Source organism: Hipposideros armiger, unplaced genomic scaffold (assembly GCF_001890085.2).
Source record: "Hipposideros armiger isolate ML-2016 unplaced genomic scaffold, ASM189008v1 scaffold_1225, whole genome shotgun sequence".
In the NCBI taxonomy this organism is placed as follows: Eukaryota; Metazoa; Chordata; class Mammalia; order Chiroptera; family Hipposideridae; genus Hipposideros; species Hipposideros armiger.
This window is the reverse complement of record NW_017732575.1, coordinates 151116-168389: the sequence shown is the minus strand read 5'-3', so window position 1 is coordinate 168389 and position 17274 is coordinate 151116. Positions and strand designations below refer to the sequence as shown.

Here is a 17274-nt window from a genome sequence, read left to right as displayed (position 1 = left end):
GAGAACTTTTGACACACATGGGATGGGAGCTTGAGAAGTAGCAACTATGAGGAGAGATAGGCAACAACAGAAAAATTCTGGGCCATACAAGAAGTCACTGTGTTGAAGTCCTGTCCCTGTCATCTACTGGGTAAGCCCATTCCTTCTCCAGGCCTCAGTTTCCCCATCTGTGTCATGAGTGAGCTGGGCTAGGTGATGTCTCAGGGTGGTATTGTCCAGATCCTGACCACATGGCACTGTCACTGGAGAGAGCAGAGCCAAGCTGGTAGGCCAGGACTCCAGGCAGAAGGAGAATCTCATGTCCAAGTCCAGGCAACCCTAGTGAGCTCTCGACCCAGACCATCGGGGGTGCTTCTCTCCCGATGAGGGCATCATTCGCCTAGAGAAGAGGATTGTGGCCCCACTTTCAGGTGAGGCCAACCAAGCCTGCCCTGAGAATATCCCTCCCCTTCCTCTCTAAAAGCGCAAGCCTGGAAGAGGCTGGACAGAGGCACCTGAGGGCCAGGAAGCTAAGTGCAAGTCCACTGCAGAGTGCAGGCGTCCTCCTAAGAAGGTGTCAGAAATATCCCCTTGGACAGTGTCCCGTCACGCAGGCACAGGTGCTCCCTGCCCTGGACCCAGCGCATCCCTGCCGGCCCCACCCTTCCATGGGTGTGGCTAGTGCACCTCCGACCCAATCTTTATCTTCAATTGGAACCTCTCCTGAACGCAGTATGCCCCTGCCTCTTGCTGATCCCCGGCTCCAGACACCTCAAGCCAAGTTCATCCGAAACTGAACTCAGTATTCACCACCCGCCACCCACCCCAACCTGCTTCTCCCGTTACCTTCATTAGTCACTTAAGCCAGACATGGGAGTGGCCCTCTCCTCACCTCCCACAGCCAGTCTCTCACCAGGACCTGGTGACTCCCCCAGTATCCCCTCAAGTCTCTCTCCTCCTCTGCATGCCCTCTGTCACTGCCCCGTCCAGCCATCCCCGTCCCGCCCTGACCGCAGCGAAGTCCTACCTCCAGTCTAGTCCCTCCCGCTCATTTTCCACGTGGCAGCCAGAGATATCTTCAGAAAATACCAATCTGACCACTCCATTCCACCGCTTTAAACTCTTCATTGACAATAAAGCACACTTGCCTTTTGAAAAGCCTGCTGTGATCTGGTCCCTGCCCACCTGTCTAGCCTCCTCTCTCAGCATGGCCCCTCCGCCCCCCAATTCTGGCTCTATGTGTTGACCCCCTACCATCCTTATACACGACGTGGTCTCCGCCTGCAATTCCTGTGCCCTCTCTCTGCCCAGTGAACTCCCACTCATCCTTCAAGGCCCAGCTCAAATGTCTCCTCCTCTGGGAAGCCTTCCCCACCCCCAGGCAGAGCTGGTTGCAACCCTCCCCTGGGCGCTCCCAGAGCATTTCCCATCATGCGTCTGAAAGGCTTGTTTACGGGTCTCACTCAGGCCTGGCTGAGCTCCTTGAGCACAGAGTCCCGCCTTATTTATTTTCAGTCTGTAGGGAGAGGCTCAGAGAATGTGAGAAGGTGGAAGGAAGGAGAGAAGAAGGAAGGAGGCACAAGGAAGAAAGGAAGGCAGGAAAGAAGGAAGGAGTAAGTCAAAGATATCTGAGGACAGTTCATTCATGCATTCATCCATCCATCCATCATCCATCTATTCATTCCACAAATATCTATTACATTCCTATCAGGCCCTATTCTAGGCACTAAGGATACAATTAGCAAGCTCAAGTGACTGGCGACTGACTCTCAGCATTTCCAGGTGACTTTGGAGTGTGCATATGAGTGTGTGTGTGCGCGTGTGTGTGTGTGTGTGTGTGTGTGTGTGTGCGCAAAGCCTTCTGTTGGCAAGGGCCTGCTGCTGGGGCACCTGTCTTCCCTGGGGCCTGGTGCTTTTAGCATCTGTCCCTGGATCCTGTTGCAGCCCGAAATAAGGCTGTGAGCCATGACACGGCTGAGGCCAGAGCTGGCTGCAGGGCACTCTGCTCCCTGACTGCCCGACTGCTGTAAGGACACCGACCACTCAGCTCTCAGCTTCCTGACAAAGGTGTTACCTTGAGGGTCTGACCCTTGCTCTGCCCACTGGGGTCCCATCTCTCAGGTACCAGGATTCTAGGGGAGCTTGAGGAGCTGTGGGGAGTGGGCGGAGATGAGCCAATTCCCAGAGCCCCTTCTCCTCCAAGCAGAGGAAGAGCCCTGCAGAGGGTCTGGGGAGCATGGGGCCTCATGGAAACCTAAATCCTGAGTTGGGAAGGGAGGGATTCTAAGCCCTAGGTTACTCTAGGTTAAGTGGGGAGGGTGTGGCTAGGATTCAAGATGGGGCATAGGTAATGGCTCTGCTCAGGACTCCAAGGTCTTTAGTTAGTAGAGAGAAGCAGGGTCCATGTCTGGGGCGTGAGGGGCCCTTCCTAACGTCTGTGAATTTCTGTAAGGGGAGTGTGTATCAAGAAACAGACCCGTGGACTGTGGAGTTCTCAGTGGTCACAGGCGGAGCACTCTTGATCATCTCATGACCCTCACCCCAAACGCATGCAGACATGGTCCTAGCTGCATCCAGTTTTAGGGGGCTTGTGGATGCCCTGAAGCCCATCCATGGGTCCCCATGGTCTAGCCCAATGCCCAATGTTACAGAGGGGGGAACTGAGTCACAGAGCTGAGTGGCTGCTCACGGTTGCAGAGGGAGTCAGGGACACCGATTAGACTCCAGGTCACCCAGCTCAGGGCCCACTGACCTGGGCCGGGAGTCGGTGTGGGGCGTACAGATGGAGGTGGATTGGTTTTCTTAAGGAAGGAATATAGAAAAACCTGGAAGCAAAGCAGAGGGGCCCGGGGTGCATAATCAGGTTAGGGGGCTCAAGGGTTCTGCCTTCTCTCTTGGGGGCAAGTTAAGGGATCTGGACTTGGTGCCTGCAGGGTTCTCTGGGTCTCTGGACATCATTTGTAAATCCCCTCCAAAATTCCTAGAAAGTGCCGTTAGATGCAACTGGGGGGATGAAGGAGGAGGGAGAGAAGGGGCAAGGAAGAAGAAAGCACCATAAGGTACTAGACTTATTGGGGGGATCACTTCATAAGTTATATAAATATCTAATCACTACATTGTACAACTGAAACTAATATAATAGTGTATGTCAACGGTAACTGAAAAGTTTTAAAAATTATATATTTTTTTAAAAGAAGAGAGCGTCATGTAAGTGCTCAGGGATGGGGTAGAGGAAGGGGGTGATGATTCTCTCAGCCTCCTTGGACCAGCCTGTGCCCTCAAGCCTCAGGGCCAAGTACTGGGGACCGAAGGGGAGGTCCTGCCTTGCAGATCCCGGTGTGACCCCAGCCTATCCACCCATATCCCCTCTCCCCCTGACATAAACTTCTTTCAGCCACTGAGCAGGCCTTACCTGAGTCAGTGCATGACAACAGTCTGAGACCCCCCCACCTTCCCCACCCCTAATCCCAGAGAATACAGCCTGAGGGGAGTGCTTCTCTAGCTGCATGGTAGCATCGACCATCTTCCTCGCCATCTCTGGGCCACAGGCTCCTTCTCTGTACGAAGAGACCTCAAAGGCCCTTCCAGCTCCGAGAACCCTTGCCTGAGACTTTGGAGTGGGCCAAGGCTGTTCAGGGCGGGAGCTGAGTGGACCCAGGACGGGGAGGAGGTCTGAGGAGGAATGGAGGCAGCCTGGCCCATTTGCGGATCATTCCCCCACAGGATGATCCCCAAGGAGCAGAAGGAGCCAGTGATGGCTGCCATGGGGGACCACGCTGGACCAGGTAAGGTGGACCCAGCTCTTGGACATTCCTCAGACCCCAACCTTTCTAAGTCCCGCACTGTGGCCCCTCAGGCCCGCTGTCCCCAGGCCTAGGCAAACAGGTGTGAGTTCCAGGCCAGCCTGGAGGGAGTGCCTGTGGAATCTGCCACCTGGGCTGGGAAGCTTCCTGAAGCTTGGGGAGGGGTCTTGCCCTGGTGTCCTCTCACCTAGGAGCTGAGGTTGAGTGCCTGAGTCGGGCCCTGGCCTCAGTTAAGTCCTTAGCTCAGCTCCAAATTGAGCTATGTGGGCTCTGGTCCCAGATCCAGCCCCAACTGTGGCCCCAAACTCCCCCCACACTTGTCCTTACTGACGGACACTGTGGGCCTCACCCAGCCCCCACGGCTAGAGACAAAAAGGGTGGGGGGACTGTGGAGCAGGGTGGTAAAAGCAGGCTATTCAATCTGACTCAAACCATTTCACTTACAAGCCAACTCGCCCAATGAATAAATCATCTAAAATACATGTTTATCAACCTTATAAAACCTCTTCCGGAACTCTTGGCACAATTTTGGAATGTGTTTATTTGGCCTACTTTAGAGCATTTCAAGTATTTTAAAAACAAATTCAACTAAGCCGGGGCTCTCAAACTTTTGTGTGAATCATAGGGACACGGCATTGTTGGAGAAAATACAAATTCCCAGCGTCCACACCAAAGATTCTGATTCAGTGGACCTGGGGAGGGGACATTCCATTTGCCTTTTAGACAAGCACCCAGGTGCTTCCAATGCAGGTGGACAGTGAATCGAGCACCTGAACCAAGCAAGTTCTGATAATCCCTTGCCTCAGGGCACTGCTTCAGTCAGTGTTGCCTCCTCCAGAGTTCTAAGAAGTATTTAATCATGTTGTATGACTGTATATGTGAGTTGTCCTTTTAACTTATTCTGTGTGTTCTTGCCTCCTTTTGTTGGAAGTAAGTTTCTTTGTTTTTTTATATCACGATATAAAATATGCAAACTTTGTGTGCTGAAATATGCAAACTTTGTAAGGTGTTGATGCTCTAACTTGAAGAAATCAGGCAATGCCTTCTCTCTTCTTGCATCTAAGTAATTAATTAATTATAAACTCTTGAAAATTGACACACATCATTTATGCCAGACTGGAAATATATAAATGGTTGACTATTGCTAGAGCATTAATTAAAGATAATTTTGAAACTAAAGAAAGGTAGAAAGAAAAAATCATCTCATGGTCTTACCATCAAAAGACAGCCATTGTAAAGTAATAATAATAAAAATAATGACCATTACCCAAAGTCAGATACTGTGCTAAGAGCTTTGATGCTTTGTGTTACATAAACATAACCCTCACAACAACTGTGTAAGTTAGACATTATTATTCCCATTTTGCAGATGAGAAAATGGAGGCTCAGAAGAACTAGGTGGTCACACATCTAGTAGGTGGTAGAGCTGAGATTTCACTCCAGATCTTTGTCTCCAGAGCTGCTCCTTTACTCTGTGGTTATACAAATAATACATCATTTTATAAAATACTCAGACAAAACAAACATGAATGACTTTGAAAGTGAAAGTTCCTCACAATGGAAGCATCTGGACATAATCACTGCTGACGTATTTGTGTCAATCCTTCTGTTCATATATAAGTATATTTATATAAATGGACATACGTACACATGGGCTAAAGACTATATACACTGTGTTCTTCAGCTTAAATTTTTTTTCACTTAGCAGCATACCACACACTTGGCAGCCTAGTATGATTTAGCTCACAGCTTCCCCTCCTCTTGCTCCCCCAGCATGTAATATGTTATATACATTTATATTCACACACACACACACACACACACACACACACACACACACACACACCCTGATGGTGGTCATAAAGGCTCTCCTCAGGTTGGGACCCTTAGGAGCAGAGCCTGAGGATTCTCGAGCAGGTGATATATTGACGTCATGCTCTCAGGAGAAGGGAAGTGACGTACGCAGGGGAAATTGTTAAGCAAGGATGTGGGCTCAGCTGTAGCCCAGGCTCAGTCTGACCCTGTGAGGCCTCCAGAATATGAACTGCTCCCTAGAATTCATCCCATCTTCAACAGGGAGGCCATGACCACTTGTGCTCACCTGGGCAGTCCTCTGCAGAAGGTGGAAGCTGTGGACTGTTAGCCACTGATAAAGGGCATCTGGACAGCATCCACCATAAGACTGGTCCCCAGTTTCCACAAACTGAAACCTCACTGCAATAAACATCCTTGTACAAATATCTTCAGGCATGTTTATTCAATTTTTCTCCCCAAGAATGGGTGCTTAGAAATAGAATTGCTTAGCCAAATAGGTTTTATCTATAGCTTTTCTCTTTTCTTTTCTTTAAATATTAAGCTCAGTTCATCTGGATAGGATTTGAGAATACGATGCCAGGAGAATTTTTATGACGTATTTACATATAAATAGTCTTTTATATTTTTTAAGTATGCAGTACATTTTCTTGTTTAAAAGAAAATTTTAAAACAGTGCAAACAATCTCCAGCTCTCCTCCTCCTTCCTATGTCCCATAAGTCATCACTGCTAATATCAGGCATGTCTCCTTGCAGATTTTGCAATATGTAATTTTTATGACGTATTTACATATAAATAGTCTTTTATATTTTTTAAGTATGCAGTACATTTTCTTGTTTAAAAGAAAATTTTAAAACAGTGCAAACAATCTCCAGCTCTCCTCCTCCTTCCTATGTCCCATAAGTCATCACTGCTAATATCAGGCATGTCTCCTTGCAGATTTTGCAATATGTGCACAAACATATATTTATGGTTTAAACTATACAATTGGGACCTTAGAATACAGATTCTTCTGAAATTTACCCCTCCCACCCCCTGCACCCCCACCCTTTAACCAACAGTGGATTTCTTCCTGTTCCTAGAAGAAACAGGAAAATTTCTCTATATTTGCTGAAAGAATGAAAAAAAAACCATCAACCTCCTTTTTTAAAAGGCTGTGTAGGAGTCCACTGAATGGCGTCACAGCCCCTGAAGGGCCCCAGTGCTGCCTGGTGTCCACGTCCATCTCCTGAGCCGTTCACTCTCCCACACTGTTCTCTTAGACAACTTCAGCAGCCACCCCCTCAAGCCTCCACTATTTCCTCCCCCATCTTCATCCTCAGCTAATGGCCTTGCTTCTTTCACTGAGAAAAGTCAAGTCACATAAAGAGAATGTCTGCAAGTTCCCCCTGCACATCTGTCCACTTGCTTGCCCCTGTGTCCACGTTCTCAGTTTTCTTTCTCTCCTTGCCCCTGTGTGAAGCCAACCCTTCTAGTTGGGCACCGCACGCCCTTCCCTTCCCTCTCTCCTGCTCAAGGACACTCCCTCAGTCATTCTCCCCTGTCTCTAGTTGCATTGTCAAATTTTCCCGTTAGCTAACAAACATGCTGTTATTTCTCCCTCTTTAAAAACAAACATGCACTTAATACCACTGAACTGTACATTTAAAAGTAGTTAAGGTGATAGATTTTGTTATGTGTATTTTATCACAATAAAAAAAATTTAAAAACAAACCAACAAATCCCTCTTGACGCCACGGCTGCCTCTAGCCATGGTCCTTTAGAGCACAGCTCCTCAAAGCGGCTGTCTCTACTTTCTTCCCTTCCTCTCTTTCTCTCTTTTTAACATTTTATTCAGCCAATTTCCAAACACACACAAAGGTAGAGAGTGCAAAGCCCCACGGTCCCCCTTTTATTCCTGGAATCTAAAGCAAATCGCGAAGAGCATGTGATTTTATGCCCCAATACTTCCGAATGCATCAAAAATAATAAAAAGTACATTTCCTTACATACCACAAAGATATTAGCAAAATGAACAAAATTAGCAATATTGATTGAATACTATCTAACAACCAGTCCCACAGTCAACTTTCTCCAATTTTCTAGTTTGTTTTACTGAGGACCTAAATAGGGCCATTGTTTTTATTTGGTTGCTATGTCTCTTAAATCTCCTTTAATCTAAAATGCACCCCTCCCTGTTTTTCATGTCATTCACTCCTTTGAAGAAATCAGGCCAGTTGCCCTGTAGAATGTCCCACATCCTAGATTTGGCTCATGGCTTCCTCGTGGTGTGGTTAAACTGTCCCTCTGTCCATTTTCTCTTGAATCCTTTCCAATAAGACTCTCACACCCAAATGCTCCACAGCAACTGCTTTTCTGAAGATCACCAGGAGTGACTGCATGTTACTAAATACTGTGGTTAATTTAGCCCTCATCTTGACACATCAGCAGCATTTGACTCTGCTGATCACCCCACCCTCCCTGAAATGCTTTTATCATTTGGTTTCCAGGATACCACACTCTTTAGATTTCCTCCTGCTTCACTGGGGGCTCCTTTCCAGGCTGCAGGGCTGGTTCCTCATCTCAGTCTAAATATCGAGAGCCCCAGGCCACCAACCTGCTATATTCCTAACTATAAGAAAAGAAATAAATGTCATGTTCTTCATTGAAAAACAACAACAAATACCATTTACACGCTCACGATGCCTCAGTTTTTATCTCAGGTCAGTTTTCTCCCATGAACACCAAGACTCACAGATCCACCACCCTCCTTGGCTTCTCCACTTGGATTTCTACAAGGCTCTTCAAGCCTTCTATGACCAATTTTGAAGAAAATTAAGGGCCTTTGAATGTGGACTAGGCATTACATAAAACAAAAATTGTCCACTTGGAAAGGTGGAGATCTTTAATTGATAAAAGAAGCTGCAAAGCATGTAGGCTGTGATTTCATTTTGGTTAAAAACTCATAGTTGAATATATAATCATCGGAAAAGATATGAAAGGATATCTACTAAGGTGATAATAGTGGCCATTTCTGAGTGGTAGAAAAGGGTATATTTCTCTCTTGTAGCTGTATTTTCTAACACTCTTCAATGCATATATATATATATATGATGTTTTATAATAATAAGAGGCTATTTGAAAAGTAAAAGAACACATGTCTAAAGCTAAACTTCTGCTCTCTCCCCACGCTTTCTTCTCCAGCCTTCCTGTCTCAGGGAGTGGCTGCTCTATCTTTCCAGTGGCTCAGGCAGAAAGCCTCCATTTCTCTCTCTCTCATGCCCCATACCCATGGCTTGCCTTTAAAAGATATCTAGAATCTGATCATTTCTCACAACCTCCAACCACCGTGGACAAAGAGCTACACTGGAAACCCATGGGAGAAATACAAATGGCCAAAGAACACCTGAAACAGCGCTCAGTTTCACTGAGTATCAAACACATGCAAATTAAACTCAGAGGTGTCATTTCTGCCCACCAGGTGGGCAACAAGTCCACTGAATAATGAGACTTAGTATTGGCAAGTGTGGGAGACGCCAGGTACTCTCATACACAACGGTCAGCGCTGTGAGGAGGTCCCCTTAGAGGTGGCTCCGAATACCCTACGGGTTAGGTCTTAAGGGCTTGCCCTGGCCTCTCCCTGTAGTCCCTTTGCTGGACCTGGGCAAGAAGCTGAGCGTGCCCCAGGACTTGATGATGGAGGAGCTATCCCTACGTAACAACAGAGGATCCCTCCTCTTCCAGAAGAGGCAACGCCGTGTGCAGAAATTCACCTTTGAGCTTGCAGACAGCCAGCGCGCGGTAAGACCCCCATTGTGCTCACAGGGAAACTGAGGCCCGGAGAGGGCCAGTGGCTAGCCTAAGGCCAAACAGTGAGCCACGTGAGGACCTCTGGTCCCCAAGTGGAAGGCTGAGCCCCCGCCTTGCTGTGTGATCCTAGAAAAGCGCTTAGCCTCTTGAGGCATCTCTGCCCAGATACAAAACATACAGTGGAATGGGTAGGACGACGAGCTTTGGAGGGAAGGGGCTCTGGCTCCCACGAGGGCTGAGGAACAGTCATGCGCTCTGGGCAAGCAGGATTTCGATTAGACTTGATCTAAGATGGAACACTCAGAAAGCCCCCCCTGGCGGCTCGAGGGCAGCGACCCACCCCTCTGAGAGCCCGCCCCTGTGCCCAGGTTGCCAACGGCCCGGAGGAGAACTGCCACTCTGAACTCTACACCTTCCATACTTCACCCGGGGTCCCCGAGGACGCCCAGCCAGCAGCTTCCCAGGCCGAGCGCGCCCGCAGCCCCAGCGCCCTGGCGCCAGGTAAGTGGCCTCCCCGGGTCCCGGAGCGTGGGAGTGCTCCACGGAGGAGGGGGAAGGAAGAGAACGTCTAGTCCACGCCTCCCAGCCCCTCCGCCTGTTCCCAAACACCCCCCCCTCCTCCACGGACCTAACACAAGCCCAAGGAGGAGCAGCAACTCGACCCAGGTCACACAGCGAGCCCGAACTCCAGCCAAGACCAGAATCTGTGTTCCAACTTGTGATTCCTCGGCTCTAGTCCTCCTTGTTTCCAGGGATGGGCAAGGGTCCTCTGCTAGTGCAACGTTTGGCGTCACCCCCACCCCTACTCCCCTTTCCCAGCGCCAGTCTTCCCTCCCCCAACCGCATCCCAAGGGTGGACGTGGGAGGGGGGCCGAGCGATAAGGGAACCCAGGCCCCTTCCCGCCCACCTCCCACGCGCCCTGCTCCACCTCCAGGCTATGCCGAGCCCCTCAAGAGCGTCCCGCCGGAGAAGTTCAACCACACGGTCATCCCCAAGGGCTACCGCAGCCCGTGGCAGGAGTTCGTCAACTACCGGGACTACCAGAGCGACGTCCGCAGCCACACCCCTAGCCCTGCTGAGTACCGAAATTTCAACAAGTAAGGCAGCGGCGGACAGCTTGCAGCTTGGGGATGGAGCCGGAGGGTGCAGGGTGTGCAGGAGGCAGTCACAGCCACAGCAATGGCTGCGTTTCCTGAGCACTTTCTACATGACAGGCTCGATCTGACCACTTCATATACGTTTAGTGAACTCTTGCTAGATTAATAAAACTCTTGCCTCAGCGCATTGTAGGTGCTCAATAAATGTACAGGGAATAAGTGGGTGCATGTGACACACATCTTGTTGGGTCCTCCCCACAATTGGATGGCGCAGGTGGTACAATTTTTCTTATTCTGCTGGTGAAGAGACCACTCAGGATTATCAACAACCTGCCCAGCGTCTCAAAGCCAGGAAGCAGCGGCAGGGCTGGGGTCCGAGTCCGGGTTTGTCTGACTCCACGGCTAGGTTTCTTGTTCTCTATCATTGCTGTGTGCCACCTCTTTGATGGACATTGCGGTGCACGTCTGTCCGTTCCTGGGTGGGGGCCTCAGATCTCACCAGTCCTAGACTAGCTCAGCCTTTCCTCACTGGCCTGGAAGAGGCCTAGAAAGTGGCTTTGAGGCTGTACCAAAGTGGGGAGTGGCAGTGAAACTCAGGACACCAGAGGTGAGAGCCACAGAGGAGTGGTTCCTGCTGTTTAGAGCGTGGGGCCTCAACGTGGGCTGACATGCAGGCTCCTTACGAGGCTATGTGACCTTAGGGGAAGTCACTTCACCTCTCTGAGCCTCCATTTCCCCATCCGTAAAATGAAACTATTACAGCACCTACTTCCCAAGGTTGTTGTGAGGATGGCATAAGAAGCCATAGGCAACGTTTCTGGCAAGTAATAAGCTCTTAATAAACAGTAGCTGCTATTATTATTATTATTATTATTATTATTTACAGGCGGAAATGATGGTGATGGTTAGAAAAGCTACTAGGGGAGACTTGAAAGGGATAAATTTAACATCCTGCCCAAGGGACCAGAAAACAAATCACAGGAGTCAAGACAGGAGCTTGGCACTTGGAGGAAGGCCTGGGCCTGGGGGTTGGGTTTCCACTGCAGTTGGCTTCCTCAGTCTGATGCTATTTCTGAAAAATGCTCCCCTGGCTTGGGCTGCATTAAGTGTGGAAGTGCCGGGTCCACAGAGAGGAGGCCACAGGCCAGCTCTCCTGGCACCTGCTCAGACCACACGTGGAGACTGTGTCTATCTGACAAAGACAGAAGGATGGTCGCCAGGGCCTGGAGCCCAGGCCTCCTGAGGAAGGGCTGAAGGACTGGGGATGATGGGCCTTGAGAAAAGACTGTTCAGGAGGGACATGGCTGCCCTCACACAGCTGATAGCCACGGGGGGCCCCGGCGGAGAGAATTGCACCCATTCGGCACTGTGTGAGCCATGAGCCATTGGGGCTTACCACTGGGCAGGCCTGTGCCCCCTCACCTACTGGGGCCCTCAGACCCTTCCTGCTCAGCTGTTTAAAACCCTCAGGAGACATTTAGTCCTGGCAGCCAGCTCGGGTCACAGTCCCACCCATCTTCCACCTCAGGTACGACAGGCTGAGGCATGTTCCCACCAGCAGAAGGAGGGGCTTAGGGGCTTAGGGAGCCCAGAGCCCTTCTGTGGCAGAAGGGTGAACTGAGGCAGGCTGAGGAGGAACAGCCGTGTCGGTGGCCAAGCTGTGGTCAATCAAGGGCCCAACTCTGAGGCTTGCTGGGCTTGGAAACTGCCGAGCCTGTTCTCACGGGCCTGCCTGTTGTCGCCAAAGCTGGGGTGGTCCAGGCAGGAACCCAGGCCCTGGCCCAAGATTCGCCTTTCTACCCCAAGGCAAGCACCCTCATTTCCCATTGGTCCCAGGCTGTGGGGTAAACATGACATGAGCCATGCCTTTCATTTTTCATAAAATGTAAAAGTTTTAAAACCGTATACTTAATATTCTCTTAAAACAAACAAAACTAGGCAACTGCAGATAAAGGTAGGGTTCCTTTGTTCATGGTCCTCAATCTCAGCTCCCTTTCCAAAGGTAACTCTCTTGTCAGGTTGGTGTGTAGGTTTTCAGAATGTTTTCCATGGGCAGCTCCGTATCTATAGGGGATGCAGCATTGTTTTGTGTATCTGGGTGTGTGCTTTAATACTTTGCATTTCTTTCTGTAACCTGATTGCTTTTTTCAACTCAATATTATGCTTTTAAAGCCTACCTTACTTAATCCATATAGATTTTTTCCTTTTTAAGCTGCTGCATAATATTCCATCCTTTGAATATACATTTGCTGTGTCCATTCCTCTGCCAATGGACAATGGGTTGTTTCTGGTTTATCACTAATCCTAGCTCATATCTGCTCCCTTGTGAATACACGCACGTACTTCCCTAAGCCACATGTTGACAGGTGGAATTGCTGGTTGACAGGTTGCACATTTTCAGGTTAAAAGGATCCTGCCACCTTTTCCTTCAAGGGAGCAGCACCAGTGTACCCTCCAAACAGCAGGCTTTGAGTGAAACTTTGCCCATTATCGCATTATTTCTTCTTGCCAGTCTTATGGATGAGAAATGGCATGTGTGTTGTAATCTGCACCTCCCTGATTGTCCATGCTCTTTGTAACCCTCCCTTTTCTCTCTGGTTTGCAGTATATTGTTCTAAGGGGAGATAACAAGAGGACGGAAAAACTCTATTCCAACTCTACTCCCTCTTGGAACTTAACTTATGGAGAATCTAGAGTTTTGCCTAGGATAAGCCAATTCTAACTCTGAAAATTTCACTCCAGTTTCTAAACAACAAGCTATCCTGAGCAGATGCACAGCTGAAGAAGCCTGTCAAAGATAGTACAAAACCTTGCTGTACAGAAGGGGAAACTGAGTCCCAGAGAGAGGCAGGAACGGGGTCCCACACGGCGACCCATATGTCAGTATTCTGCCATCCCTGTCCCATACCACCCACCTCTCCTGCTGCTTTTCTTTCCCCAGGACCCCAGTGCCCTTTGGAGGACCCCTGGTGGGGGACACCATGCCCAGGGCAGGCACCCTCTTCGTCCCGGAGCTTGTCAGCGGCTTGGAACTCCTCCGCCTCAGACCTAACTTCAACAGAGTGGCCCAGGGCTGGGTCCGCAACCTCCCAGAGTCCGAGGAGCTGTAGCCCCAGCCTGAATCTTCAATTCCCCGATCTCAGACTTCGGGGAACATCTGGAGCCAAGACTTGTGAACAGCACTTCACAGTATATGAAGGGCCTTCACACACAAAACTTATCGCAAATGGCCTCAAAGGTCACAAAGTTCAGTAGTCTTTACATGTGATGCTTAGAAAGTTTTTCCTTTTACTGAGATGCAGCTGGTCTTTATCTATTCATGCTCTACACATTTACTCAGTACCTACTATGTGCTAGACACTGTGACAGGGAGGGGGCCCAGGCCCTGGCCTAGAGTAGGAAAAGACAGCAGGGAAGACAGATTTGTAAAGCAGTAAATTATCTTAATTTTCCCTGAAGTACACTAATTGACAACTGAGGAACAAAGTGCCGTGAGGCAGAGGAGGGGGGTCTCTAGCCCTGGGTGTGGGGTGGGATTCCAGGAAGCTTCCCAGAGGATTTGAGTGGGACCTCGGAGGCATACGAGTCCATCGAGGGAAGCGGGCATGATGGGGAGGGCATTCCTGGTGAGTCAACCCGCGAGTGCTGGGAAAGTGCAGGTCATAGGTGCAGGGCATTCTGGAGAAGGGAGATGGCTATGTCAGAGGAGTTGGTGACTCCTTAGGGGGCCAGGGTGCGGTGGGCTGTACTGAGAAGATGGACGACGTTCTTAAGCCAGGGAGTGAGGGGTCTCGATGGCTGCTATGTGGGGCACAGATTGGAGAGTAAGGCAGGAAGACTTGAAGGCACAGGTCTGGACTAGGGAGGTGAGCATGGGGATGGAGAGACTGGGCACCGTTCTGGAGGGAGGCCTGGCCTGGGGGGTGGATTCAGCTGCAGTTGGCTCTCTCAGTCTGACGCTGTTTCTGAAAAATGCTCCTCTGGCTTGGGCTGCATTAAGTGCGCAAGTTCAGGGTCCACAGACAGGAGGGCGGATGCAAAGTGGGGCACTTACAAAGACCCCTTCCCACCTCCTGCCCACCGTTCTGAGCAGGCTCGGAGGTAGAACTTGTCCTAGTCCTCAGCAGGAGTAGTTCGGGACTCACTAGGAAGGGGAGAGAAAGCAATGCCTCTCAGTGCAAGTGATGATGGTGGTGGTGGTGATGATGGTGATAGCTGCTTTTTTTATTGGGTGCCTCAGTGCTCAGGCTGGTAGTAGATTCTCTATAAATCCTATTTTTAATTTTCAGTATAACCCGAAGAGAAAGGTATTGCCTATTATACAGATGTGGATATCCAGGTTCAAAAGTGGGAAGTGGCTTGTCCAGGGACAGAGCCCAATGGGACTGTGTCCGATTCAAGTGGATGTCTCTTTATTGCGCAGGGTGGCTAAGCCAATGCCCACTCTGGAGTCACCTAATCATGGTGCCCTGCCTTAGCGTTTAGAGGTTAAGGGAGCAGGCTGGGGAGTCAGACTGGGTGGGATGGGTTCTAACTGCCACTGTTAGCTGTCAAGCAAGTCATGTCTCACCTGTGGGCCTGTTTCTGCGCCCGTAAGATGGGGGCAAGAATAGAAGTCCCTGTATTGGGTTGTACTGAGCACAGCGGTGGACAGTACATAACAGGCATTCGATCGTTATTAGGCTTCATGTAACTATCACTCTTAACAGGAACAGACGTTTTTGCAGTGGATGCCACTTGAGAAGCAGGCTGCTAGGATGTGACTGGGGGTCAGTGAGTTGAAGCCTGAAGGGAAACCTCTGGTCACTGCAGGGCTCCCTGTGGACAGGAATGACCTCCCCTTGCCTCCCTCGGCCTCCTCCCTGACTCCCTCTCTTGGGCAGATGAGAAGTTCAGGGATCTAGCTGGTTCTCAGGTACATGGGATAATGGTTGTATTTTCCTTTTGCTCTGGACTTGCACTGCACCCCACACAGTCTCAAGGGGCCAGGAGCCAGAACCTTAGAACTGCTTACAATTGATGTGTTGCCTTAAATTTGGGCACTGCCTTTGAAAGGCATGTTTCCATGGGCTGAAAACCAACCATTAAAGTGTCTGAAACAGAAGTGAGGATTTGAACCACCTTGGGTTGGCTCTAGAGGGTCATGGCGGCCACCAGGTACAGAAGAGAGCCTGGAGGGGAGCCTGCTGCACCCCAAAGCAAATCCTCATTCCTTTCTTCTTCTGATAATATGACTCGCACTCATGTTGTTTAAGAAAACAATGCTTATTGTAAAACATAAACAAATAAAGGAAGAAGTAAAACAGAAAGCTATCTGCCCGCATAGCTCCTCCTACCAACAGACCTTCCTAACCTCCTGCACTCGGCCCCTTTCCCACATATCAGAGGTAACCATTGGTAACAGCGTGGTCCTTCGAGAATTCTAGGATTATTTGAATAGATAAATATGTGCATGTGTCTAGTTGCCCAAGTGCAAAGATATGTCTTTGTGTTCATGGGATCATATTATATGTATTATTCTGTATTTTGCTTCTTTATTCAGCCATAAGTAAAATTTGGATCCTGAAAATGCACGTCATTAACCTTTCATATAATTTGGGTGCCTTCATATAAAACTCTATACTTTTGTCTGTTTTGTTCTTTATATAAATGAAATCACACAATGACATAGAAATAAAAAGGATGGAGGGTTGCCAAAATGTTGGGAACCTGACATTAGACATGGCAGCAATGAACACGAATGACCTACAGTTACGCGCAACAATCCAGAGGCATCTCAGAAACAAAACGGTAAGCCAACGAAGGCAGGTCCATACGTATGTGTTTACTGATGCAAGGACATATTTAATAAAGTCAGGACAGTGGTAACTTTGAGAGGAAAGAGCAGTTTGTGACTGTGACGGGACACATAAAATGCTTCTGAGAAAGCTGGAAATTCTCTATTTCTAGATCTGGGTGATTGTTACTTAGACATTCACGTTAAAATATTTAGTTGTACCTTTGTGTTTTATGTACTTTTTCTGTACATGTTCTATTTTACCAAAATCATCCCTCCTTTTTATTTTTTTATTTTTTATTTTTTTAAAGATTTTATTGGGGAATTGGGGAGAGGGGAACAGTGTTAGGGAATCGGGGAAGGGGAACAGACAAGTTGCCGTCCCTTTACTCTTCAGTCTAGCTTTGGAGGACGTCGCTTCACTGGCCCATGTTGGTTATTATCATTGTGCTCTTCCTGGGTGAGGCAGTCGCTCACCAGCCATTGGACGGCTGCTCATCGTGGCTCACGGCAGCTCACGAAAGCTCATGCCCACTGCCAGCCAGCCCCACTGCAGCCTACGCCGTTGCCAGTGACTCACGGCAGCCCAGCTCCAGGTCGAGCTGTTGTTCACCATCTTAGCTGCAGAGGGCACAGCGTCACTGGCCCTTATGTGGGATCCGAACCAGGGCCCCGCTGCTCAGAGCCGGCATCCCAAGCCAACTCTTAATCAATGCGCCACTTGGCCTGCCCCCTTCTTTGTAAAAAGTTAGTAGATTAATAGTAGATTAGATGTACCTGAAGGGAGAATTTGTGAACTAAAAGAGTCTACAATAAATCACAGAGATGTAAAGAAATGAAAAACCTGAGAGCGAAGTTAACAGACATGGCAGATAAAATGAAAATGCCCAAATTACTAATAGAAGTTCCAGAAGGAGTTTAAAACAGACGAGCGATTTTCCAGACTTGATAAAAGATAACACTCACACAACCCTCACCCTGTCATGAGAAGCATAAATTAAATCCACACCTAAGAA

At 49.0% G+C, this 17274-nt stretch overlaps 1 protein-coding gene across 6 annotated transcripts; it reads left to right on the top strand.

Annotated features, from left to right (window-relative positions):
* The first annotated feature begins 34 nt into the window (after nt 1–34).
* On the top strand, nt 35–16458 carry MYOZ3 (myozenin 3). Of its 6 annotated transcripts, XM_019633019.1 has the most exons (7): nt 1554–1592; nt 1691–1761; nt 3703–3764; nt 9221–9375; nt 9753–9885; nt 10320–10482; nt 13424–16458. In XM_019633019.1, the coding sequence occupies exons 3-7, from the start codon at nt 3704–3706 to the stop codon at nt 13590–13592; spliced, it is 681 nt and encodes a 226-aa protein (XP_019488564.1). In that variant the 5' UTR covers nt 1554–1592; nt 1691–1761; nt 3703; the 3' UTR covers nt 13593–16458. The 6 variants fall into 6 exon arrangements, with proteins under 6 accessions (XP_019488569.1, XP_019488568.1, XP_019488564.1 ...); XM_019633024.1 differs by lacking the exons at nt 1554–1592; nt 1691–1761 and adding an exon at nt 35–130; XM_019633023.1 differs by lacking the exons at nt 1554–1592; nt 1691–1761 and adding an exon at nt 35–410.
* The last annotated feature ends 816 nt before the right edge of the window (nt 16459–17274 follow it).

What these genes read in the sequence shown, in the direction of transcription:
- MYOZ3 (XM_019633024.1), top strand. Translation starts at nt 3,704, where the DNA reads ATGATCCCCAAGGAGCAGAAGGAGCCAGTGATGGCTGCCATGGGGGAC. An exon ending in GGGGGACCACGCTGGACCAG is followed by an intron (nt 3,765 to 9,220) that starts GTAAGGTGGACC and finishes CTCTCCCTGTAG; the next exon opens with TCCCTTTGCTGGACCTGGGC. An exon ending in CCCCAGCGCCCTGGCGCCAG is followed by an intron (nt 9,886 to 10,319) that starts GTAAGTGGCCTC and finishes CTCCACCTCCAG; the next exon opens with GCTATGCCGAGCCCCTCAAG.